The 27458-nt window shown below is 46.2% G+C and overlaps 1 protein-coding gene across 1 annotated transcript in view; it reads right to left on the bottom strand.

Moving 5' to 3' along the window:
• CDHR3 (cadherin related family member 3) overlaps nucleotides 1-27458 on the bottom strand; it is a 90665-nt gene that overhangs the window by 44870 nt on the left and 18337 nt on the right. The window contains exons 4-8 of the mRNA XM_021719450.1: nucleotides 25220-25317; nucleotides 11354-11448; nucleotides 10481-10585; nucleotides 6164-6312; nucleotides 2771-2960 (exon numbers count right to left, since the gene is read on the bottom strand). Of these exons, the coding sequence (XP_021575125.1) occupies nucleotides 2771-2960; nucleotides 6164-6312; nucleotides 10481-10585; nucleotides 11354-11448; nucleotides 25220-25317 (637 nt within the window). The remainder of the gene's footprint in view (nucleotides 1-2770; nucleotides 2961-6163; nucleotides 6313-10480; nucleotides 10586-11353; nucleotides 11449-25219; nucleotides 25318-27458) is intronic.

The raw sequence follows: 27458 nt of genomic DNA, 5'->3' as shown, positions 1-27458 counted from the left end.
CTGGGGTGGGGGGGGACAGCTCGCGTCCTCCACCACCCGGCTGCTCTCTCTGGGTGCTGGCGCCCATCACACCCACCCTTCCACCTGCTTTCACAAAACCACAGCAGGGACTGCGCCCAAGACTCCAGTAGTCGAGTGTTAGAGACCGGAAGCACCATTTCCAGTGTCGTTTTGTTCTGCTTTGACGGGCTCGTGTGCTTGGCCTTAACACGGTTGCAACGGAGACGGTATTGAGGCTGGGTGGATGGCAGGTGATGCAGAGTCGGGCTTCTCAGCCCCCATGCACCCGCCCAGTAGACAGATGGGCCGTGGGATGCACCGGCTGGGCTTTTGGAGGGAAGACTACCACCTCCCGGCTGCGGGCCTGGGCGTGGGGGAGCCCTTTGGTGGCTCCTCCCCACATCTTGGCTTTTCCAGGGCGGCTGAGCGTTACTCTTGCCGGTAAGGCCCAGAGAAGGGACTGAGCGTTGTCTAGAATCTTCATTCATAAATACAGTTAGTCCAGTTACCGACTTGGCCTTCGAGGTTAATTCGGAGAGATTATCAAGAGCAGGACTCTGTACAGGCTTGCCTGGACAGTGTTGGCTATTCGAATTGTGATTTCCCCAGCTAATATGGAACATATTCTGCAAACTCTCCTCACACACCTCAGGAGACTGTAGGCTGCAGGAAGCCAAGTATGCAATTAAACAAATATGCATGGAAGGGAAAAAATGGACAAGGAGGCAGCACAACCCTCTGTAGGCCTTGATACCCAGGGTTCTCACTTCCTCTCATCCCCACCTCTCAGGGAAGGGGAACAAAGATGAGCAGGAGGGCAGAGGAGGGCGGGACCAGAGAGGAGGGGTTTCCCAGGGTGCACTGGGACCACCCAAGCATGCCAGTGCAGATTTGGATTTTCAAAGAAAGTATATAAGTATGACTCTGCAAATCATCTCCACTCCATTCCCAGGGCCCAAACAGCTCTCAACAGAGGATAGGTTCAATTTATGCATGCCACATATGTCATGGTGTGCAAGTCACCTCCTAACTACCCATGGCAACCATCCCCACCCATCTAACAGATCCTGAAGTGCAGGGATGCTTGGATTGGAGTAGGAACCTATAATGATGCTCTATATTGTGACTGATTTTATCAGGGTCTCAGCAGGAAGCAAATGGCAAGTTAGGATAATTCTAGAAGCAAAAGGACTATTTAGCAAAAGGACTATTATGCTGGTGCTTGCAGGGTATATGAAAGCCTCAGAGGATGGCGCAGTGCCTTAGGGTTAGTAAGAGTGGAGCACCCTTACCACCTCTAGGCCCAGGGGAGCCCAAGGAGAAAGGCATTCTGAAACCAGGGACAGAGAGTGCTGTGACAGAAGGTTTCCTTCTGGGGACTAGACCTTCAGGAGGCCAGTGGTGGGGAGCAGGGGGAGGTGGGGAAGGAAGCATCCTGCTGACTGAAAGGGTGGGCATAAATACTCTGGCCTTACTGTCTCCCTCTTTTCAGGGCTTCCCATTGACCAACCGAAAGCCGCAAGGCAAGGGGAGCCAGTTGATTTCTAGAGGTGGGCCTCTGGGTGTGGGGAGCAGGGTGGAGACTGGATTTGAAGGGACAGATCAAGAATGTGTCCAGAACAGAATTTAACTGGACAACGTCAAACCCCAAGGCCATACTGATGCTCTAGCATTATAATGGGCATGTCATTTGGGAGGAGGCATTCATAAACATATAAAGGAATTTCTATTTCTATTGCTCAACCTAGACAGTTTTTGTCTAGGGTCCTTTGTCCTTGGCCTGTACTGGGTCTGTGTCCAAAGTCACCTGGAGAAAACTTGCAAAGCCAGGCAAAGATAACTCAGATGACTTTCCCCATGAGGACATCTGAAACTGAGACCTGCCCTGGCCTTCAGTCTTGTTCCAGAGGCAGGGCCCTCTCTTGGCAAGGGTCACAGCTGAGGTGGCCCCTGCACCCAGCCCCCCAGAGAGCCCTCTTCAGACTCTCAAGAAACTAGAGCCTGGCTGGTATGAAACCTCCAAGATGAGGTTAATTCGGGAAATTACTAATCACATGGCGTTTTGACAAAACAGTAGAAAGACAGTACTGTTTTCAAAGGGCATATTAACCCAGAATCACAAGGGAGTTTATTTTTAAATAATGGTGAATAGAATGTGAGACAAAGAATGGGTCAAAATATACAAAATAACTCGTATCCCACTTGTATCTCTGCTTTTTCCCTGTCGGTTGCCTTTTGTTTATACGCAATTAAGTTGTGTAAGGAGCATTGGATGCTTTGTTTTGTTTTACATAAGTACTTGGTTTGATTTATTCGTCTTCCTGGTGGTGTGTTTCTCTGGGAGTTCCTATTTACTGATCCTAAGTCTTAAGCATCTATTATAACTGCTAACTAACAGCACCGTCTTGCCACCAGTGGCAATAAATAAAGAAAAGACACAGTCCAGAGAGGCCTAACAAGTCCCCGCGGTACTTTTCACCAACAGAGATGAGCAGGTTATAGAAGGGAGCAAAATAAAAAATAATTCTTCACAGAGTGAGAAACTGGAGAAGGGAGATAATGAAGAGGAAAGCAAACGAAAGAGAGGGAAGAAAAAAGGATGATAAAAAGAAAGCCTATCAACAAAATCAGACAGTTTCGATCTGCTTTTTTTAGTAAGCCATTTCCCCAAATGCCCATCATTCTTCAATTCCTCCTCAGAACATACCAGAGAAGCCGAGGGCCACCAAAGAGGTAAAATGGACCAGCACAAGTTTCAAAGCATGGATACCTGAAGGTGAACTTTCTGCATGTAGCAGGGTTGTCATTGATGTCTTCCACAATGAAGGTTATCTGGATACGATTCTCTTGACCCCCGTAGGGTCTATCCTTCACCAAAACTTCCAGAGAAATTGTGGGATTTTGTCTTAATTCACCTGCATCTCGGTCTATCCTCCGGGCAACTTGGATTGTACCAGTCACTAAGAAGGCAAAGGTTAGAATGTGACCCTTCGAAGAAGAGATGTGGTGAGTAAAGGAATATGAAAACCTGGATGAAATTGGAAAAGATCATTCTCCTATGAGAACTGCTTTACACAGAGTATCCTCTATACATTTTTTTGAAAACCTGCATGAGGGGAGTGCCTGTGTTAGACATTTATTGGGGTATCTGGCCTGACCCCTTTGATAATTTTTCACATCAAACTTCATGGTTGGGGTCCTGGCAGCAGCCCTTTCCGTAGTTGACTGGATTGGTGGATGGCTGACTCCACTGGGTTCTCTTGTTGGGAAATTTATAACTGAGATACACATTGGGGAATCAGTCAGGTTAATAGTGGAGCTACAGATAAAAGGCCAGAACTCTAGCTGCTAAGGTCCCTGGAGCAGATCACACTCTGATCACCTGATCATCTTACTCTTTCTAAGGAGATACCCTTAGAAAGGGTAAGCCGACAGATATCTCTACCTTTTTTTTTCTCTTGCTTAGTTTGGCTTGCCATAGTTTCTGTTACTTGCAACCAAAAAGTCTTAATAAATATGCTTTAAAATCCCCACTGTACCTATTAAAAGTTTAATTTTGAGCCGGGTTTGGTGGCTCAGCCTGTAATCCCGTGCCTTTGGGAGGCTGAGGTGAGTGGATTGCCTGAGCCCGCGGGTTCGAGACCCGCCTGGGCAGCGAGACCTCATCTCTACAATAAATCAAAAAATCAGCTGGGCGTAGTAGCGCATGCCTGTAGTTCTGGCTACTCGGAAGGCTGAGGTGAAAGGATCGCCGGTGCCCAGCAGGTCGAGGCTGCAGTGGCCGGGAGCGGCCACTGCACTCCAGTCTGGGCGACAGAGTGAGATTCCAACTCAAAAAAAAAAAAAAAAAAGTTTAATTTTGTAGTACTAGAGTGAACAGAATTCCTAATCATAGTTGTCCATCCCTACACTATCCGTGGAGTAGTGTCCTCAGTGATGGGGCACTGGGAAGTCTTCAGAGACAGCACGATATTGCCTTTGCCTGTCCCTTTTGGGAACGGATGTCCTTTGCCCAAAAACCTATGGAGCCCATAAAATATTGCCTTTCTGGGACTGTCCAAGGCTGATCTCCATGAAATCATAATGTAAAGTGAAGTCCTTTTGGTTATGTGATTGGGATTTATGGGTGTGGGACAGTGGTTGAGAGGACAGATCCCAGAGTCAAGTGACTTTGGTTGGTTTCTCAGCTTCACATCTTTGGACTGTGAGACCCTGAGTCATTTAACCTCTCCAAGTCTCTCCTTAAACCTCGCTTTCCTCAACTATGAAGTATGGATTGTGGTCGCTCATTAGATTGTCCTATTGAGTACCTGAATCATTTGCATAATGCCTGATGTGTACTAAGACCCCCCAAAAAAGATGACTGTAAAACTGCAGAGAAGAGGAGAAACACTGAGATACTCAGATGGAAAAATAACTCCCAGAAACCCACAAATGGATCTAGAGTGACACTATTCAACATGTTGACCACTAGCCACATGTAATTATTTAGGACTTGAGATGGGGCCTGTCCAAACTGAGATGTACTGTAAGTGTAAAATATACAATTAACTTCCAAGACTTGGTTCCTAGTAATAATAATAATAATGTAAAATACCTCACGAATAGCTTTTGTGTATTGATTGCATGTTGAAATGGCAATGTTTTAGATATGTTGGATTAAATTAAATGCCTAATTCAAATCAATTTCTCCTGTTTCTTTTTACTTTTTAAAAGTGTGACTACTAGAGACATTGAAAGTACATATGTGTCTTCATTCTGTTTCTGTTGGACAGTGCTGATACAGATACTGTCTTCAGAAGACATCAGGGTACCTCAGGATAGGCGGCCCCTCCATCCTTACATATCCACCTTACTCAAAGGTGATGGGACTCAGGATACATGACCTCAATAAATGTCACCTTGACATTTGAGAAAACAACAGAAGCAGGAAGTTCTCTCTGACTGTCTCCTGCCCTTCTTCCCTGAAGCAGGCCATAAAAGAATTCTCTGACTTTCCTTTGAAGCAGTCATAAGACCTTCATTCCAGAGGTACCCTATCTATACCTGGAGGAAAGGAACATTCTCATTCTGGAAGACACAGAGATGCCAAAAAGAATCTGAAGAAACAGGCCTTGCTAAGTTCCCCAAGTTCATTATCATTAGCGCATAATACCCTTTGTCCTCCAAGCATACTTCATAATAATTCACTTCCTCAAACTTAGCATAAAAATACACAGGTTTCCTGTTTTATTGTGTCTTCATTTCTGAAGCCTCCTGTGTCACATAAAACTTATACTAAATAAATTTGTATGGTTTTCTCTTGTTATTCTTTTTTTTTTTTTTCAGTTAGAGGTCTCACTCTGTAGTAAAATCACAGCTCATCTCAGTCTGAAACTGGAGCTCAAGTGATCTTTCCCCCTCAGCATCCCGAGTAGCCAGGACTACAGGCGCACAACCATGCAGAGCTAATTTTTTAATTTTTGTTTTTGTAGGAAAAAGGTCTTGCTATGTTACCCAGGCTAGTCTCTAACTCCTGTACTCAAGCCATCCTCCCACCTCAGCTTCTCAAAGTGCTGGAATTACAACCATTAGCCACTGCACCCGGTCTTATTACTCTTTTTTGTTGCTGTTACAGGTGGCTCAGCCATGAACCTAACAAGGGGTAAGAAAAGACATCTCTTTGCCCCCACAAAGGTGAAAGGTGATAGTTATCAACCCCATGTGCCAGCTGCTTTTAATACATCTATTAAACTAGTAACTAATGATTCCTTGGACAGAAAGATGTGCCCTCTGCATCTGTGGGTTCCATATCCTTAAACTCAATCAACTGAGGATTGAAAATATTTGGAGGAAAAAAGGGTTGGGTGCATCTATACTGAACATACAGATTTTTTCCCTTGTCATTATTCCCTGAACAATACAGTATAACAACTATTTACATTGCACTTACATTGTCTTAGGCATTATAAGTAATCTAGAGCTGATTTAAAGTATACAAAGTGCATAGGTTATGTGTAAATATTATGCCACTTTAAATAAGGGACCTGAGCATCCGTGGATTTTGGTATCCACACAGGGTTTTAGAACGAATCCCCATGGATACCAAGGGACGACTGTATTGTAAAACGATCCAAATGTTTGAGCTAGAGGATGTGCTTAAGGATGAATGTGTGTGGCTTACGCTGATTTATCATGAAATAGTTGCTAACAGTAGTGAGGCTGTAGAGGAGGTCACTGGGGAAACCGCCGCCATCGGGATCCTCAGCTGTGATATTGGCCACAATGGTTCCTGGACTTAGCTCCTCTGGAATCATGTACACTCGCCTTGCGCTGGAACAGAAATACAGCAGACACAGCTCGTTTTCAGGGGCATGGGAGGGTGGAGTCTGGGCGGTGGGTATTTTGGTTAGTGCTAAATATAGCGCAGAGCTGTTTAAGTTGCATCAACATGCTCAGAGGGAGAGCACAGCAGCTGAAAGGCAGGGTGACTGGCTTCTGCATTCCCAAAGATCACATCCCTGCGGATGTGAAGAAAGTACCACGCTGTCATTGTAACAACTTACATGGGCCACAGTCTTTGACTCTGTAGACACCTGCCTGATGCCATTCTGGATCAGCCATGGCATTATCTTTTAAAATAAGAATGGTTGGCCTATCTAGCTATCTTCTCTTGTTCTCCCAATTTTTGTGCAAAAGATCTTTTTATTTTTTGTAAAATCCATCTGGATATTATGTCTAGAACTACATGTTCCTCCATTATTCCAACTCCCATCCCATGGCTGCTGCCAGAAGAGTCTCTACTTTCTAGTGCCTTTGCTTGCTTTTTATTACTTCTCTCTCTTTTGTCTCCCCCTCACCCCGCCGCTTTCTTTCCTTTATTTCCCTCCCTCCCTCCCTTCCTTCCTTCCTTCCATTCTTCCTTCCTTTTTTGCCCAAGGGCACAGAATGTATGCACAGAACTCTTGTACCTTCTTTCTAAGTTGCATTAATCATGATGTCAGCTCTCTGAATTGAAAAATAAATCTCTGGCAGAAGACCAGGTCAGATCGCTGCCCTCCTCCTTATAAGATGCGTGACTTCTTACAGGATAACCCAAATCACCAACATACCCCTCTTCCTCAGCCTCAAATCCTTTAGAACAGACCAGTCATAAGACAGATAGGTTGGGAGTCTTAACTAACTTACACTTTGGGTAAATGAAGCAATTTTGAATGCACTAAGGGAGGCTTGTTTAAAATAACTCTGCAAGAAGTCCTTCTGCTGAGGGAAAATCATTTCAGCGGGGTAAACAGTCACCTCTAATTTCCCTGTTTCTCAAGTTGAGGTTTTTCCCATGTGGGATCTTTAAGAAAGGCACACTATATTTCACATTTAAGTGACTGCATTCATTTTGTGAGCTCAGAAGGTTTCTGCAGTGCCACCTCACCACCCCTAGAAGGTAGGTAGGACCAGAGAAAGGAGAAGTAGGGAGGGAGCCTCTATTTAGAGTGAGAGGTGGGCAAAGGTGGGAACCAGGCTCTCACCCCGGTCCCTCTCCTGCCTGGACACTGGCTTCTCCCACCTCCTTTGTGAGGTAGTCTCCTGTAGGCATACTCCATTGTTCAAGTAGGGCCATCTTGTGCATCCAAGGTCACCTTAGTGCTCCAGGCCTCTCCCCAGCCAGTGTTCCACTGGAGCAGACCCGGTAATCCTCCCACTTACCTGACATACCCCTTCTCAGAAAATCTGCAATGCTACCCACTGAAGGACCCAGGAATAGGCAAAGTAGAGTGATGCCAAAGTGTGTGCCTCAGGTGTGCATAGCAACTCCAGGCACCAGGAGGAAAAGGACTGAGAGCAAATACAAAAGAAATGGGAAGGGGGAGAGAAAGGCCTACCTGCCACCTCCTAAAAATATGTGCTTTGCAAAAAGAGTTGCACTGTACACACGGAAAGAGTGACACCACCCAGGGATAAAGTGGGGGGACAATTTCAACCACAGAATCAGGACTCGTTTTGGTTATTCTCATTGCAGGAGTTTAACAAATAGCCAAGACAGAAGGGCTGGTTCTACATTTTACATTTCTCTTTCACACTCAGGTTCAATAGACCTGAGTCTGTTCAAGGGTTGAATTGTGTTAGTCCTGAATTAAATAATTTGTGGCAAGTGTTAGCACTGATTTGGGGGAAAGGATGATATTCAAGGGAGACACGAAAGTCCCCAAAGTCAGCACCTGGCCTGTGGCTAGCTGAAGGGTAAGGTGGGCGCTCATTGACAGCCTAGGCCAAGGCAAGGGACAGCCTCCCTGCCCACAGTCCTCCATTTGGAGTGAGGCTCTCACAAACTCAGCCTCACCACCATCTGTGTAACACTGAAATAAAGCCCACTGATTAAAAATAAAAAGCTATCTCCAAAGATGTAACACAGAGGGAAAAAAAACAAAAACAAAAAAAATTAGGTGATCACACGGATCATGCTCTCTGCCTCGGGATAGAGGCTATTAGGTTCCTCGCTGAAACCAAGAATGAGGACCAGGGAATTCCAGGCTGATCTCCAGGAGTCCCCCTAATCATGTTGTCTCCCTGCTGTGGGTCATGTTGTCTCCCTGCTGAAGTCAACTGCTGTATTTTGGAGGATGTAGTCCGAAACAGACGGTTTACAAGTTCTGTGCCTGGGGAGAACTTATTATTTTTCCCTCTCTTTTAACTTGCTTCCCCTCCTCACAGCCTGGGCATGTGGGGACAGCAGGCAATTGCCCCAGCCCCACAGCTATCACCTTCCTCTGGGGGTTCCTGGTGAACCCTCAGAGCTGTGTGGGCCAATTCCTGAGCCTGAGTCCGGACTGGGATGTCACAACTATTAATAAACTGTCTGGACTGTGCTCTTGGAGCCACCCACCAGCAGAAACGCACAGTACTCCCCTTCAGCGCCTAACATGACTGCAGGTGCTGATGGGAGACATCACATGGGAGTTCATCTGCTGCTCTTCCCTCCACATTGACACCTGCAACCAGACTGAAGAGACTATGATAATATGCAGAAGTTTCACAGTTTCGTTGATATGTCTGCCAAATGGCACCGGGTTAGCTGCAGGTGGGGTGACCTTAATACCTCCCAATCCTGGGACACTTTTGCAAGTGCTCTACCTAGCTCTGGGGCCTCATGGATTTTTGCTGGTGGAGTATCTTGTGCTGACTCTATTTATAGCCATGAGTGCAGGTAACCCCCGAGCAGGTGACTTTGCTATTTTCCTTGTGCCTGTGCCTATGCCCATCTCAGGGACTGGGACAGACAGAGGCTCTGTAACCCATGAGCCAGGCTGTCTGGTGTGCCATCTGCTAGCTCAGAATCCCATCTTCTCCTCCTAAATCCCTACCTACAAGAGACTAGGATCTCTCTTTTGTGCCTGGGATAGGGCCAGGCACATTTCCACAAACTGCCCCCCACCAGATGCTTTGACCTTCCTCACCTCTGCTGGACACAGGAGATGCCAGACACGGCCAGATCTCTTTTCTAGATTCAGCATGGCAGGAAAAAACTTTAGCACAGACAGCAGCAGGTAGGCACCATGAAAACAGACCTCTCCTCGGTGGGAAGAGGACACCTTAAAAGTGTCCTCTTTGGCCAGGCTTGGTGGCTCAGCTTGTAATCCCAGCACTTTGGGAGGCCGAGGTGAGTGGATTGCCTGAGCCCAGGGGTTCGAGACCTGCTCGGGCAACTTGGCGAAACCTTGTCTCTACAGTAAATAAAAAATTACCCGGGCGTGGTAGCATGTGCCTGTAGTTCTGGCTACTTAGAAGGCTGAGGCGGAAGGATCGCCGGAGCCCAGCAGTTCGATGCTGGGGTGGCCGGGAGCGGCCACTGCACTCCAGTCTGGGTGACAGAGTGAGACTCCACCTCAAAAAAAGAGTGGGTTTTGTGGAATCATGACTGTTGATATGTGCTCTAGGATCCTGCTATTATTTTATTTATTTGTTTGTTTATTTGTTTTTTATTTATATAGAGATGAGGGCTTGCTATACTGCCCAGGTTGGCCTTGAACGCCTGGGCTCAATCAATCCTCCTGCCTCAGCCTCCCAAAGTGCTCTCACGTGTAGCACACTCTATCTCGGCACTTCTCACTCTATCTCAGCCTCCCAAAGTGCTGGGATGACATGAGCCACAGCACCTAGCCTGGATTCTGCTATTATTAATGTGGAGCCTGTTATTATAAAAGTACCTTCTACATGTGCACATGGTAAGGCTCGCACCTGGGCGTGTTCTGCCCCCAGTTCTCCACCACATTCACCATCCTGTGATACACATGAATGTGGATGTGCGGGAAGCATGGGCAGTAAATGTGGAAAACAGCAGTCCAGAGGCCCAGAGAAAGGGCACTGAAGCCCTCATGCCTCTTATGTCTCCTCTAGGACAAAGCAAAGGGCATCTCTCTGTCTTGCACCAGATGTATTGGGAGGCAACTAGGCTGCCCAAAGAGGATGGTGCCAGAGGCCCAGGTCCTGTGTGCCTTCGGCCTACCTGGTGAAGCGAGGGATTTCATCGTTGAGGTTCACAATGTTCACCCGGAGTGCTGTGGAGGCTTTGAGGCCTCCGCTGTCCCTCACTTCCACAATGAAATGGAAACTGTCAGGGAAACATTGCAGATGAGAAAATCAGGCTTCACTGGCACTATGTCAAAATGCAATGGGGGAAAACAGGGTAGGAGGGGCAAGAAAAGAGCCTGCCCACTTTCTGGCCACCTAATCCATAATCATAATGCTCCTGCAGTCGTCGTCCCGCTGAGTCCGCCCTTCTCCGAACTCACTGGGTCGTTTCTTATTCTGCAGGGGTTATTCACTGCAGCGTCTCATGGGCAGGCATCTGCTCGAGCCAGCCACGTGGCACACTCTATCTCAGCATTTCTCACAATATCCCTGGGAAGTGCGTGTCACACCCACGGGAGGAAACGAGGTGCCCATGTCTCACGTGACGAGCCCTAGTGTCTACACCTAGTGCAGAGCCTGGAGCTCCACCTGGTTCACCCCAAGGTCTAAGTGTCTTCACCCTCAAGGTCTGGCCTTTCCTCAGTGGCTTGATCACCCCACCCTGCTGCTTTCATGCTCATTAGCCTCTTTGCTTGGATGGCTGCCTCTCCCAAACTGGTTGCGGGTCTGAGCAATCCTCCCACATTGCGGTTCTCATTCTCTGGACACAGAGGCTTTGGACGAGAAAGACACAACTCCCTTATTCCCTGTCCTTTCTGGGGTTCGTTGCTCTCCGAACTCACAGTTGAGGCCGCAGATCACTTGGGGGGGCACCTCAGCTGCCCTCTGGTGACACTGTGACTGATCCTTCCTGTCCCGTCGCCCCCCCGAGAAACAGTACAGCAAGCAAGGTCATTGGCAAGGCTACCTGCTGTTTCCTGCCTCAAAGTCCAGTTCTGTTGTGGAGAAGAGGGTACCATTAGCAGACATTCTGAAGCTCTTTGAGGGAGAAACCAGGAAATACTAAAAAAACAAAGGGAAAGATTTAAGTCAGCACACCTATACGTCTTTCCCCAGAAAATGTGTCCATTTAGTTACCATTGCATACTCTTAGTCCATGGAACAATCTTGATGCGTCAGGATAAGGTCCAAATAGGCCATTCTCGGACTTCATTGCTCTTGAATCAAGAAACTTCTGGATCTGTTGGTCTGAGCCTCCGGCCCTGATTGCCCACACTCTGAGCCCGGGTCATTGGATCCTGCTTCAATTATGAGAAGTTCATATAAAGGCCTCTGCCTAGGCAGGCTCTGCTTCTGGTCCAGTTCTCTTATCCCTGTGGCTGTATTCTCACTTCTCCTTCCAGACAACTTCTGGCTTTGATTCTATGTCTTGGCTTTAACCAACACTGTTTAAACATAACTACCATGCATGAGCTAATAGCACTTTACCAAAGTAGATAAGATCTGGCTACATTTTAAATAACATACAATATACGAGGGTCTAAAATTGTGTTCAAGCATCATTTGTTGAAATGACAGAAGGAACAAGGGACAAGTGTGAGCTGAGGATGAAACATAGCAGGGCTTAGAGTCCAGGTTGGAACCCGATTTGGGGATGTATAAGAGCTGTTTTAAAATCTAATTCCCGATATGTGGCCACCAATAAAGTCCTTACTGCATTTTGGGGTAGTTGAAAGTCTTTGTCGTCCTCGGCTCCCAATGTCCAGTCCAGCCTTCTTAATCATGCTCCACCCAGAACCACTTGGTCTGACTAGAACAGACAGATTTATGTGTGTAGCCCACTAAAAACCAGTCCATAGGAGGACCGTGTCTGTGCTGCCCTCCAGTGCTCATCAAGATTGCATTCTTGCTCCCATGAAGGAGTCAAGGAAGCAGGGGAAGGCCCTGGATCAGAAGAGCTGGGTCCAAGTTCTGGCCTTCACCACACGATCTGGGACGAGTCCCCTCCTGCCTTAGGGATGACATGACCAATTGCTCCTTCACATTATTGTGAGGATTAAATGAGAATGCACACTGTAAAATATGAAAGGCCACAGCAACGCTAGAGACTTAGAGGGGGGACCTCCCCAAAAGGCAAAATTTATCTATTAAAAATTGTGTATTTATCTATTTTGTGAGTTGGAGTCTCACTCTGTCACCCAGGCTGGAGTGCAGTGGCACGCTCACTGCCACTGCAGCTTCAACTTGCTAGGCTCAGGTGATCCTTCTGCCTCAACCTTCCAATGTATGTATTTATTTATTTATTTTTGAGTTGGAGTCTCACTCTGTCGCCCAGACTGGAGTGCAGTGGCACGCTCCCGGCCACCGCAGGCTCTACCTGCTGGGCTCCAGCAATCCTTCTGCCTCAGCCTTCCAAGTAGCTGGAACTACAGGAACATGCTACCATGCCCAGCTAATTTTTTGATTTATTGTAGAGATGAGGTCTCGCCAAATTGGCCAGGCGGGTCTCGAACCCGCGGGCTCAGGCAATTCACTCACCTTAGGCTACCAAAGAGTGGGATTACAGGCTGAGCCACCGAGCCCGGCCTGTATTTATTCTTACATGTTTAAACTTCATTAACTTCAAAGGACTCTCCCTTTGATGCAATATACCTATCGAGATACTTTTTTCACTGCTCAAAACAGTTTTGAACTCGTCGATTTTGATGCCTTTTAGTGCTTCTGCTGGTTTTTTTGTTTGTTTGTTTCACCTCTTCCACATCAGCAAAACGTTTCCCTTTGAGGACTTTTTTTTACCCAAGGAAACAAAGAAAATCAGCTGAGGCAAAAATGGATGAATAGGGAGGGTGGGGCACAGGGGCCATGCCAGTTTTGGTCAAAAACTGTTGAACACTCAGCACAGTGTGAGCAGGTACACTCGTAAATCACCCATTATGAAATGGGCAAATACGTTGAATCTCCAAAAAAATTTCACTGAGGCCAAACACAGCCTCTCACATCAATGCTAGTTGGTACACAGATGCTGATGGGTTCTTAGAACGCTCATCTAGCTGGGGAAGACTGTACTACACAGGGCCCACCCTCCAAAAAATAATTCCATTTTTTTGAGTCCACCCCATACATGTTTATAGCCATTTGTTCCAAAGGACTTTAAGGTTAGAAGGGTTCATTATTTCCTGCTAGGACAGGGGATGTCGTATCCTCAAGGCCTTAGATCTCTGGATCTGATAATCAGTGAAGGTTTTGCAACCAGTGCCACAGCCCCTGAAGTCTAGAATCAAAGGAAACACCTGCCAAGGCTTCCGACCCAGCGATTTGCTGTGTTGTGATCGCTGCTGTGCTCCCAGTACAAGGAAAGAGTGTGCACAGAAAATAGATTTAAGTTCTCCTTGGGGGCCCATGTGAGGTTTTAAAATCTTTTTTTAAAGTTCACTTTCTGTTTATTATTCAATAATGGTTTTCTAGTTGTAACAAATATATTTTTATACAAAAACTGGGAAAGACAGAAAAGTGTAAAAATGTAATGAAATATAAAAATCTCATCCTCTTGATGAATAACCTTCTGTTCTTTTCTGGGCAAATTTATACCCTCCAAAAAATTGAGATGATGTTTAATCAAAATTATAATATCGGTTCTTTTCATTTATATCTTGAGCATTTACTCGTGTTCTTAAATCTTCTTTTACAGCCTAGTTAATGATGACACAGCATTGTACTACAGGGCTTTATTTTACTAAATCTTTCTTGCTGGTCATTTAGGTGTTTCCTACCCATTTTTAAGAGAATATATTTGGGCAATGCCACGGAGTACCCCTCTCCCAGCCCCCATTGTATAAGCACCTTGGTAGCGCTCAAGGCATAGTGTTTAGATCCCAAGCTCCCCATCAACTGCCCAGTTCACTGCCTGGACAGCAGTTGTCTAGGCCTGCACCTGCCGGCACAGAGAGTAGTCCTGTGTCTTTGAGCAGAAACTTTCCTACAGAGAATCCTTACATATGAGGGGGCAACACCCCCCCAAAACAAAATTAACCTTTTGGAGGACAGACCCCTTGTAGTACAGGCTTCTCCTGCTAGGTAAGTGTAGTACAGGCTTCTCCTGCTAGGTAGGAACCCATCGGCATTAGTCTACCAGCTAGCATTGTTGTGAGAGGCTGCATTTGGCTTCAGTGAATTTTTTTTGGAGATCTTTCAATGCATTTGTTCATTTCATGATGGGTGAATTACGAGTGCACCTGCCCACACTGCACTGAGTGTTCGGCAGTTTTTGACCAAAAACCAGCATAACCCCCAGGCCCCACCCTCCCTATTCACCTGATCTTGCCCTGACCGACTTTTTTTGTTTCCCCAGATGAAAAACGTCCTCAAAGGGAACATTTTGCCTGTGGAAGAGGTGAAACAAACAAACAAAAAAAAACAGCAGAAGCACCGAAGCATCAAAATTGAGGAGTTCAAAGACTGTTTTGAGCAGTGGGAAAAGGATCTCTATAGGTGTGTTGTATCAAACAGAGAGAACTTTGAGGGTAACTGAAGTTTAAACATGTAAGAATAAATACACAATTTTTAATAAATAAAACCCAGGTTTGTTGGGTCCCCCCTTGTATTCATAAACCAGAGTCCCAAGCTGGATGTCATGGAATGACAGAGTTTTAGAGATCCATAGAGAGCATTTACTATATGCACCTGAATCGGAAACATTTTCCACAGGTGTTTTTGAAATGCTCTAGCAGATGCGGCCTCAATTCTGGTTGGTCACAAGCACTGTAAGATTCTTACAGTCTGGTTGATCACAAGCACTGTGAGTACTGAATATGGAGATGACAACAGACAGGGCCTGCCCTCCAAAAGCCTATGGCCTGAGGTAACAGACTAAGGAGATGTGTGCACCAAGAGGGATAATCAGGTTAGGATGGAGCAGAGGAAGAAGGACTCTCAGATCCATCTGGGATATATGCATCACGAATTAGGGTGGTGAATTAAGTCTGGTGGCCTTGGAGACAGACTACCTGGATGTGAATCCTGGTTCACCACTATCTAGCAGTGTGAGCTTGTGCAAAGTAATAATAATAGGGCACCCCCTCCTGCAGAGTTATCATAGAAAGTGCTAGAACTGTGCCTGGCACATGGCAAGCCTTTAATAAATGTTAAGTACTGTCCTGCTAGAATGTAAGATCCTCAAGGGAAGATCCATTTTATTCATTGCTGTATACTCAGTGGTTGGCACATAATAGATGCTCAATAAATATTCATTAAACCTTGAATATTGAGGTTTTCCTCTTGCTCATTCCCCATCTAAGTGAGACCAACATTCCCACCTTAAAAAAAAAAAAATCTTAGAACAAAAAGGCAGTAACATCAAAAAACCATCATGCCAAACTTTTTTTTTTTTTTTTTGAATTGGAGTCTCACTCCGTCGCCCAGACTGGAGTGCAGTGGCCGCTCCCGACCACCGCAGCCTCGACTTGCTGGGCTCCGGCGATCCTTCTGCCTCAGCCTTCCGAGTAGCTGGAACTACAGGCGCGTGCTACCACGCCCAGCTAATTTTTGATTTATTGTAGAGATGAGGTCTTGCCAAGTTGCCCAGGTGGGTCTCGAACCCACGGGCTTAGGCAATCCACTCACCTCAGCCTCCCAACCAAACATTTTTTAAAAATCTGTTGAATGTTAATGCTAGACTTGGCTATGAAATCTCCATTTGGGCGTATAGTCTCAGCCACTTGTGCAGAAAAGGAAAAAAGAAAAACCCCGCAGCAGACAGAAAGCTTGAAGAGAATTGCAGAATTAGGGACATGAGAATTTTCTTTTAAATTTCTGTTAAGAGGCTATTTCCTGGAATCTTGATTTTTTTTCTTTCAGCACCAGGCTAATTTTTTCCCCCTGAACCTACGAGCTGTGTTAATGGGAATAGCAGTTTTGTACTTAGAAAGAAGATAATATCCATAGACTAAAAATATTGTATCAGCCGGGCTCGGTGGCTCAGCCTGTAATCCCAGCGCTTTGGGAGGCTGGGATGAGTGGACTGCCTGAGCCCGCGGGTTTGAGGCCCGCCTGGGCAACTTGGCGAGACCTCATCTCTACAATAAATCAAAAATTAGCTGGGTATGGTAGCTCACACTTGTAGTTCCAGCTACTTGGAAGGTTGAGGTGGAAGGATCACTGGAGCCCACCAGATGGAGGCTGTGGTGGCCGGGAGCAGCCAATGCACTCCAGTTTGGGCGACAGAGTGAGACTCCAACTCAAAAAAAAAAAAAAAAATTGTGTCATGTGGCCATCTGCCAGCGACTCGGCAAGGCTCTCTGTAAAACCTGGCATTTTCTCCTCCCTTTTAAAGGCTTGTTTAATCAAAGCTGCTCCCTTGATATTCATTCTTGAAAAACAGAAATTAAATAGAATGAAAAGCAACTGCAGCCCCTCTCTGCCCCAGCACTGATTAAGAAAAGTCCTGAGTAATCAGATCAATTCAGTGAACAAATGCTTGTCAGACAAGCTCTCTGGTTTCCCTGCTGGGAATATTCCTTTTCCACCACCCAAGGTTTCACTGGTTATTTGCAGCCCCTTCACAGGCTTGTTCTTGGACACAAAAGCTTCCGTTTGGAAGACAAGAACCCCATCCTTCCTGTCCCATTCACCTTTTATTGTGCTGTTGGTGTAGGGAGAAAGAAAAGAGAGAGGGAGTTGGCCCAGTTTCCTGAAATGCCAGGCTCCCTGGAGGGTGAGGAGGGCACCCTGCCTCCTGGGAGGCTCCCCAACTGCAGTTGGAGTCACAGGCCAATGATTCAACCTGTGCCGGTTTTGCAGCCAACCATTGCTTTTGGGCCTGCCTGGAAACAAGCAACAGGAATTCAGCACCTTGTCTTCTGTAGAATAGAGCAGTCAACTTCGAGGCTACCCCTGGTCAAGTTTCCAGAGGGAGGGAAGGACCCTTATTCTTCCCAAGTCCAGGGAGTGCCGATGACTCTACAAGCCACCGAGTGCTACATGGCCCCAAACTTTCCCCACAGGGCCAACAGCACACATGACCATGACAAGTTACAAATGCGATGTCACATTCCAGTTATATTTTTTACCTCAAGCAGAATATTTTGTAAAAGCCTCTGTTTCCCCCATTCCACCCCCATCTCAGCTGAGAGGTGGGAGGTGGAGGAGTAAGGGGGAGAAGATGGCCTGGGAGAATGAAAAACTACCGTATAAATCAAAACCCCGACCCACTGCAAGCCCTTAACCGAGCTCCTACTTGTGCTGCATTGTTCTGAAAATGAGTTAAGTGGGTTATAGGCAACTACTTGAATGTTTTTAAGAAGAGACATTGACAAATGCAAAATGCCATTAATAATGTAATCCTTGGCTGAGAAAACTGCAGATCCTATCCCCTCACATTCTGTCATTCTTTTTCCATAATCAGTCCAGGTCCTGAGCTGCAAGACTCAGGCTTCGCTAATCTCAACGACAATGATTCCTTCTATTTGAGTGTCTCTCCCAATTATGAACAGCCAGCAGTGGCCACGTATTTGGAGTGGGAATTGTCCAGCACCATTGCTTTTTCCTTTTATGAGCAGCTAACCGAGAACCGGGAGTAGAATGGCTTTTGCTAAGACTTCAGATTGATTCTCCTGAGTTAGCAGGCAGATGCCAGGAGAACTGAATGAGTGGGATATGTGGGGGTGTGGTGGGGGCAGGGGTGCTGTCATTCAGGAAAGAAAGGGGTGGGACACCAATGGCAGAACTTGCCAGAACAGGGTAGAAGGGGATGAGCAGGGGGTGGGTCAAAAGATCTCGGTTCTCACTGGAGTTACCTGGCTCAGGTGAAGACCTCAGTTCCCTTCCTCATCCAGAAATAAGGGGTTACTCATTGGGCCTGGAAAGTCCCATCCTGCCAGAACCCTTGATAGGGCCAGGTTCAGCATAGGACAGCCACTTTGTTCCCAGGAAGACGCAAAGGCACCACCCTCTGGCACTTCGCACAGCCACAAGCAAGAGGAAGGCTGAGAGAGGGCAGTGGCCCCTACTGCCCTCCCAGAAGCCCAGCTAGTAGCTTGGTTATTGCTCTTTTCCTGCGATCCTTTGTCTGCTCTGGCAAAGACAAAGCACGTTTCATTTTATGCAAAAGCCCTTCCTCAATGGAAGGGCCAAGAGAAAGCCCCTTAATGGAGGAATTGCTGCACTAGATCATTTTGCCTCCAGCTGAGAAACTGATTAACGTCCTTGGAGTCTCCAAGGAGGCTCCTGCTGCAGTCACCGTGGCCATTTCCGAGCAGAGGAGGAAAGCAGGCGTATGGGGGTTGGATGTGAGGGGGCTGGTCTCAACGAGCCTCCTTCAGGACGTGGAGAAGGGTTGGGGGAGCACCCAGAGAAGAAATGCCCGTAAACAGAATTGTGCAAGAGCAGATCACCTGTCTCTCCATTTTGTTGTGAGTCCCCGATTGATGACTGACACACACCTCTGAGCCCTGGCTATACCTGCATCTCCATCCCAACACGGAAGGCACCCAGGGAGGGACAACTAATGCAAGATTAAATGCCTGGCCAATACAGTAGCCACTAGCCTTGTGTTCGTGTGACTGCTGAGCACTGAAATGTGACTGGATGGAATGGAGATGAGCTATAAGTGTAAAATACACACAGAGCTTGAAGACTTGTTATGAAAACAAGAATGTGAAGTAGCTCATGACTCATTTTATGTTGATTACTTATATATATATACATATTTTTAAGTTGGAGTCTCACTCTGTCACCCAGGCAGAAGTGCAGTGGCACACTCATGGCCACTGCAGCCACGACCTGCTGGGCTCAGGTGATCCTTCTGCCTTCGCCTTCCACATAGTTGGAACTACAGGTGCAAGCTACCACGCCCGGCTAATTTTTTGATTTATTGTAGAGACAAGGTCTCGCCAAGTTACCCAGACTGGTCTAGAACCCCTGAGCTCAGGCAATCCTCTCGCCTCAGCCTCCCAAAGTGGTGGGATTATAGGCGTAAGTCACCGCGCCTAGTCTGATTTTATGTTAAAATGACACTATTCTGGATAAACTGAGTTACACAAACTATATTAAAATTAATTTCATTTGACTTGTTTTACTTTCAACGTGGCCACTAGAACATTTAGAATTACACCTGCAGTGTTCATTTCTGGCTTGCATTATAGCTCTCCTGGACAGTGCTGGTTCGAACAAAGTACCACCACACGCTTTTTAAATTTCTCTAAAAAGAAGGGAGCATATACCAGTGGTTTCTGAGTTAGCCCTTATCTTACATTGTCTGTGACACAGTTTCACTTGATTAAGCTGGAGAAGGGTTATAAGATTTGTCATCGTAAAGGAGCTGGGATTTCAGAATGTGTCCTAGACCTATTTTTTAAATCCATTCTTCATCCTCCAGTTGCTGCCACCAGCCCGATGACCCTGGAGCCTACCAGGTTAAGATGACAGGCATAAGCCAAGCCTAGCTTGCTTCAGGCTTGTGCTCTGGTGTTTTATTAAAATCCGTCCTTGTTTGTTCCGTTGAGGGTTCTTGAAGTGAAGTGCACATCAGAACCACCCGGGGAAGTTTGTGTTCTAACTCAGCATTCTCATGCAGGGTCCAGAAATTTACATTTCCTAAAGCAACCTAAGTATGTTCTCTAATGTCTGAAACACTGAAAAACACTCCCAAACCAGTGTTCCCAGCCTTTCTGACCAGACGGATCACTAGGGGTATTTGGCAAATACAAAGTAGGACGCCAAAAAAAACCAGAATTATCACTTGGAGGGCAGGCCTCTTGTAGTACAGGCTTCCCCTATAGGTAAGTGTTCTAGGAATCCACCAGCATCAGTGTACCAGCTAGTCTTGTTATGAGAGGCTGCGTCAGGCTTCAATGAATTTTTCTTAGAGATTTTCGGCACCTTTGCCCATTTCGTGATGGGAGATTTACAAGTGCATCAGCCCACACTGCTCTGAGTGATCAGCAGTTTTTGACCCAAAACAGCATGCCCCTCCTTGCCCCAACCTCCCTATTCACCTGATCTTGCCCCGAGTGGCTTTTTTTTGTTTCCCCAGATGAAAAAGTCCTCAAAGGGAAACGCTTTGCCCATGTGAAAGAGGTGAAACAAGAAACAGCAGAAGCACTAAAGGGCATGAAAATTGACAAGTTCAGAAACTGTTTTGGGCAGTGGGAAAAGCGTCTCAATAGGTATAGTGCACCAAATGGAGAGTCCTTTGAAGTTTAAACATGCAATAAAAATACACAATTTTTTATAAATAAATTCTAGGGTTTTTTGGGTCCTCCTCTTGTATACAGATCTCCAGACTCAACGTAGACTCATAGAAACTTCAAGAGAAGCACTTGGAACATTTGGAAGACAGTGTCTTAAAGCAGCAATTCTCAACCCTGGCCATGCATTGGAACTCCGGGGGCTTTACAGTTCTGATGCCTGAGCCACACCCAAAGTCAATCTCATCAGATTCCCAGGGGATGGGGCTACCGGCTGTGATCTTTGAAGTTCCCCTCAGTGGTTTCAATTTACAGCCAAGGTTGAGAAGCACAGGCTTGGTCAGTAGCACAGTAATCCCTCTCCTTTCTGCTTTTACAGAGTAAAGTATGTCATTTATCCCTGCTCAGGACCCCTAAGCGCCCAGAATAAAATGTCTAAGTACAAAGGCCATAATACGTGATGTCCAAATTGTTATTACTGTTTTCTCATCTGGGAAACATTCCTTCCAGATGATGCTCACTGCTCCTGCAGGCTGTTGACTTTCTGTACAGCTGTTAGTTCCAGCACAGGTGTTAAATACTTCATTAATACTTTCTGCGGCCACTTTGAGGACGCCCTCCTCAAACAACTCAACTCACTGCAGAAGTCACAGTTGCAGCCGCTGGTTCCAAGCCCCTGCAGCTGCGCTGAGAACCCTTTTGATGGCACTCCATTTTTTCCAAGGGAGCACCTCCTGCCTCAGTTGCTTTTTACCCGGGCTGTTTCCCTTCATCTTACAGACTAACAACTAGAGCTGCGAGGTGTTTTTAAAGGGGCTGTGACCTTAGTCCAGCTGCATAATTTGGAGAGGTATATTAAACATGGAAATTTAATTGTCTTCACAACTGAGATTCCTTCCACTTTACCCTTATTGCATCATGTGTAAACTTTACAGTAATGATCATACCGAATTATAATTACTGAGTGTATGTATGTGTTGGAGAGAAGAATACAGCACTCCCAAATATGGCGCCTTGGCAATTGAGAAAACCTCAGAGGCAAGAGGGTCACTCTCTCCCAACTTTCATCCCTGAAGCATTATCATAAAGGAATTCTCTGACCTTCCTCACCTCAGAGGATTTCTTAAGATCCTCAATCCAGAGGGATCCTGCCCTATGCTCGGAGACCAAGAAGAATCTGAACAAACAAGCCTTGCCAAGTTCCCCCAGTTTATTACCATTAGGTCAAACCCCCCTGTTTTCCAAACACACGTCTACAAGACTGCCCATTCTTCATCAAGCCTAAGCATAACAATACAGTTTTTCCCTGGGTCTTTGGGTCTTCATTTCTGAGGTCTCCTATGTAACATGAAACTTTGGTTAAATACTTTTGTTATGCTTTTCTCTTGTTAATCTGTCTTTTGTTACAGGTGGTCAGCTGAAAGCCTGCAACAAGTAAGGAAAAGATAATTACTTTTTCTCCCCTACATGCATTTCTGTAGACTGGCTATTGACTCTCTGTATAGCTGTTAGTTCCACACAAACTTCTTGAAATCCATGTGTCCTACTCATCTCTGCGTCTAAAATGTCTAATAGAATACCTGGCACATAGTAAATTCTTGGTAAATGTTGAAATGAACTAAATATACATCAATAAGGTCCTATACTTTGGGTTGTTGACCTAATCTCCATCCAGAATCCCTTTTCCCTTGGTCGCCATCAAACAATAGTTACCATAGGGCACAATTCTGGCCAATGAGATATAGCAGAAGTCCTCTATGTAGGGCTTCCAAGAGAGTTTTTGTTTTCCTGCCAAAAAGAGGATAGATTGGGCCTGCCCCCTTTATTCTGTTACCCTTTCTTGTTTCTTTCTTCTTCCTGCATGGAACTCAGAGGCAAAGACTGGAAGGACAGCAGCCTTCTTGCAATCATGAGGTGAGAAAAAGAGGACAAAGCCAAAAAACGTGCTTTGGATGGAAGAGGAGCAACATAGGAAGAGCCCAGGTTCCTGATGTAACATCTGCCTTGGTGCTGAACTGCCTGCCTGCCTGCCTCTAGACTCCTTATTATGGAAGAAAAAGAAAATCCCATGTCCACCATTGGGTTACACTTTCTTTATTTGCAAACACATCCCTAACTGATATAACAAGTATGTTACTAACAATTATGCATTTTTTTTTTTTTGAGTTGAAGTCTCACTCTGTCGCCCAGACTGGAGTGCAGTGGCCGCTCCCAGCCACCGCAGCCTCGACCTGCTGGGCTCCGGTGATCCTTCCGCCTCAGCCTTCCAAGTAGCCGGAATTACAGGCATGTGCTACCATGCCCAGCTAATTTTTTGATTTATTGTAGAGATGAGGTCTCGCCTGCCCAGGCGGGTCTCAAACCTGCGGGCTCAGGCAATCCACTCACCTCAGCCTCCCAAAGGCGCGGGATTACAGGCTGAGCCACTGAGCCCAGCTACAATTATGCATTTAAAGCACTTATTAGTCAGGCATGGCAGCTCACGCCTGTAATCCCAGCACTTTGGAGTACTGAGGCAAGAGGATCGCCTGAGCCCAGGAGTTCAAGACCAGCCTGAGCAACATAGCAAAACTTCATCTCCACCAAAAAAAAAAAAAATCCAAAAATTTAGCCGGGCTTGGCTGCACATGCCTGTAGTCCTAGCTACTCGAGAGGCTGAAACAAAAGCATTGCCTGAGCTCAGAAGTTCGAGGCTGCGGTGAGGTGAGGAATTGGAGGCTTTGGTGAGCCATAATCGTGCCACTGCACTCCAGTCTGGGTGACAGAGTGAGACCCTAACCCAATAAATAAATAAATAAATCTCTATTATTTTTGTTCTTAGCACATTGTAGACCCTCATTAAGTGTTTGCATATTCATTCATTCATTCATGAAAATACTGACCTGACTAAAACTTGAATGAATGAGTTAATGAATGATTTTTTTTTTTGCACAGAAGTATCATATTCTAATAAAAAATAGACTATTCCCTTACTTTAAGTTGAATCCAATAATCTTAAAACAGCTTTGTTTCAGACCTTGTAGACTATATATACTGGTCCTGGAATTTATTCCCAAGGCTTGTTTCATCCTGTTAGAAAAAGTAGCCCAGCTGAAGCTGCAAATCATGCAGCAAACAGTAGAAACAGCCTCCTGGTGTTTATCAATTCCCCAAGTGTCATATTTCAAGGATTCTCTCCTCTGGAAGGCAGGGCTGGCAAGAGTGCTGCCTGCTCCAAGGCTAGTCGGGTGGAATTCACTTCGTTTATTTTCTCTCCTACGTGGGCTGCCCAGCTGCGGTGTGTGCATGGAACAGACTGGTGGGCAGAGCTAGAAGCTGAGGACTTCATGGCCAGGGTCAAGCTGAGAGGTTTTGCCTCAGGATAAGCAGTTACAATGGCCCCATTGGTTAGCTCCGTTAAGGAAACGGATTAAGAGGGAGAAAAGAGACATCGTTGTTTCAGACTGAACCGGAGCGACTCTCCAGGACCCAACCTCTTATTCCACCACCTAGAATTCCTGGGACACCGATGATTCTCTGAACTTGCTTCCAAGCAGCTTGGCTTCATTTCTTGAGAAAGACATGCTAATGCCTGGCTTTGGGGTGTAGGTTTTATGCTTACTTTTAAATAATGTAGGTGGTTTTCTATCGGCTTAGATTTTTAAAATGTTGAGCAGTTTTGATATGCCCAGCACTACCCTAAGTGATTTATAATTTTTTTTAGGAACAAAGTTTATTCCAATTTAAAACAGAATTCATTTCCGGAGAAAGATATAAAAAGATGATTTTCATCAAGAGTCTCTGAATGAAGAGGTCAAGCTGGAGGAGGAGGCTCTGAGCTGATCCACCTGGCTCCTCCCTCCCATCCCCCAACATACACATGTATTTCAAATGACAAAGGTTTAAAACCAGCATTAAATAGGCTAAGGCTTAAATTCTCTGAAATCAGTACTGTGTAATATACAAGGATCACCGGGTCGCATCCACCAAGCAGGCAGCAGATGGTCTGTCACCACCGCTTGGAGGCATTGGCACTAGGACGCCTCTTTGGGGCAACCTGGGGTGTCCAGGGCATGGGTCTTGCTGTGGCTGGGGGATGCTACAACCTGAACTCAACACAGTCAGAGAAGGTTGTCGGCACATGAGAAAGCGATTATAGACATGAAATTCACCAGGTTAAAGGAAAAACTCACATGTGGCCCTGGACATGGTGGAAGGGAGTGGCCAACTGCCCCTTCTTTGACCTGAGAGTGGCATTGGCACAAAAACTACTGTCTGGGACTCTCACCTGCCCCAGAGCCTTGGTACTGTCCTCCGCTCTTGGGAGGATCAGACACCTAAGTGGCTTTACATGTATTATCTATCAAATACTCACAATACCCCTACCATGGTAGATACTTTCATTTTTCCTGTTTTACAGATGAAGACATTGGGGGGTCACATAGGTTAAGAACTCATCTGAGACTTCACAAAGCCACAAATCCAATCTGGGGTGTCCATCTCCAGAACCTTTTACCCATCCAACCATCCCCTATACTCTGTGCTTTGGAAGTAGACAGCATATTCCCCCAACTGCCACTGCCCAAACCCACCCTGCTGGGACCTGGGACACAAGGCTCCTACGTCAAAGCCAAAGTAGACAAGCACGTCTTCAGTGTAACAAGGACACTTACACTGAGGGGTATGTTCCGACTTGTATCTTCTGGATCGAAAGCCTCAATCTGGTAAATGAATCCAGGATTTGTTCCTTCTACTATGTAGAGGTCTAGACCTATGCCAGTGGAATGAGAAGTATTTTATTAGATAAAGCAAATGAATAATGCCCACATCAGGGCAGCTGTTCACAGCCAAAGGGAACCAAGTGTGAGGGCATCGTGTGACAGAGGGCATTCCATTCTAGTGGGAAGATATAGCCAATATAATAAAGGAATAAAATATGTGCATGTCAGTGAGTGATGCTATGGAGAAACATCAGGAGAGCAGTGTTGTGAGTTGGGTTACAATTTTTAGGAGAGTGGCCATAAAAGGCTCACTAGGGGTGGGGTGACATTCAGTCAAGATTCTCAAAGAAATGAGGAAGAGCCAAAATGCAGAATGCTGAGGCAGGGTCCTGCCTGGGGCATTCACAGATCAGCAAGGAGGCCAGAGGCTGGTCAGAGCCATGAGAAAGACCACCAGCCACGCTTCCTGAGTAGACTCATGGGAATTCATTAAGTGCTAGGGTTGACCAAGTTGGCATCAAGTCTTTGTTTAATTCCTCTGTTGAGAGATGCCCAGGGTAGTGCTACTGGGGGGTTAAGGAGGAAGTGAAACGAACACAGGTAGGAACCTCCAGGGTGAGGCTGCCTCATGTGGCACATCCACTCTTGGGTGCAAATTCCCCCTCAGCTGGGCTGAGGTGACCCCTGGACGTGAACTCAGCATCTCAGCAGAAATGAGGGCCCTCATAGTGGAACAGAGAAGAGATGGAATGAGGTGGGGAAGGGATGCAGAGACTCAAGAAAGGGATCAAGCATTGACTTCAGCTACCTCGGAGTTGTGGCGGTGGTGAGGGGTAGAGGAAGGAGCAGTGGTAACACCCAGCACCACCAGCACTGCCCGAGGAGTTACGAGGCTCTTGCCCTGGCATTTTTTCTTTCTGAGTGATGACTGAGAGCATGAAAAGTAATTCACTCTTTCCAGGACACTGTGCCAAGGACTTAAACACACTTTCTCCTTTATTCTTTATTACAGCTCTATAAAGTAGGTGTTGTACTTATCCTTTTAGTGTGATTAGCACTTTACAAATGAGAAAACGGGCTTAGAGAAGTTATGAAGTTGTCCCAGCTAGTAAGTGGTAGAATCTAAATTCAGATGCAGACACTTCACATCTGAGCTGGAGCTTTCATTCACTTTTCATGACAGCTCACACTTTCAATAAGAAAAACAAAGGCTGGGTGCAGTGGCTCCCTATAATCTAGCACTTTGGGAGGCCAAGGCAGAAGGATCACTTGAGCACAGGAGTTCAAGAACGGCCTAGGAAACATAACAAGACCTCGTCTCTACAAAAAATAAGAACATTAGCAGGGCATGGAGGCGCAAGCATGTAGTCCTAGTCACTCAGGCTACTGAGGCCAGAGGATCACCTGAACCCAGAAGGTTGAGGTTGCAGTGAGCCATGATCATGCTACTATACTCCAGCCTGGGCGACAGAGTGAGAATCTGACACACACACACACAAAAACCAAAAACAGCCGGGTTTGGTGGCTCAGCCTGTAATCCCAGCACTTTGGAAGGCCGAGGTGAGTGGATTGCCTGAGCCCGTGGGTTCGAGACCTGCCTGGGCAACTTGGCGAGACCTCATCTCTACAATAAATCAAAAATTAGCAGGGCGTGGTAGCACACCCCTGTAGTTCCAGCTACTTGGAAGGCTGAGTCGTGGAAGGATCACCAGAGCCCAGCAGGTCAAGGCTACAGTGGCCGGGAGCAGTCACTGTACTCCAGTCTGGGTGACAGAGTGAGACTCCAACTCAAAACAAACAAACAAACCAACCAACAAAAACAAAGCAAAACACACACAGAGCATTCACTATTTCCAAATGCCAATCTGCACACTGGGAACACAGCAGCTCACAAAACAGACAGAACCCTGCGCTCGTGGGCATTCCATTCTAGTGGGAAGATATAGATAATACAATACAGAAATATAGCCGGGCTCGGTGGCTCAGCCTGTAATCCCGTGCCTTTGGGAGGCTGAGGTGAGTGGATTGTCTGAACCCAAGGGTTCGAGACCCGCCTGGGCAGTGAGACCTCATCTCTACAATAAATCAAAAAAAAAGAAAAATCAGCCAGGCGTGGTAGCGCACGCCTGTAATTCTGGCTACTTGGAAAGCTGAGGCAGAAAGATCGCCGGAGCCCAGCAGGTCGAGGCTG

This window comes from Carlito syrichta, unplaced genomic scaffold (genome assembly GCF_000164805.1).
Source record: "Carlito syrichta isolate Samal-C Ts95f unplaced genomic scaffold, Tarsius_syrichta-2.0.1 Scaffold314713, whole genome shotgun sequence".
Classification (NCBI taxonomy): domain Eukaryota; kingdom Metazoa; phylum Chordata; class Mammalia; order Primates; family Tarsiidae; genus Carlito; species Carlito syrichta.
Note: the sequence above shows the minus strand (reverse complement) of the source record. Positions and strands in the feature narration are given on the sequence as shown.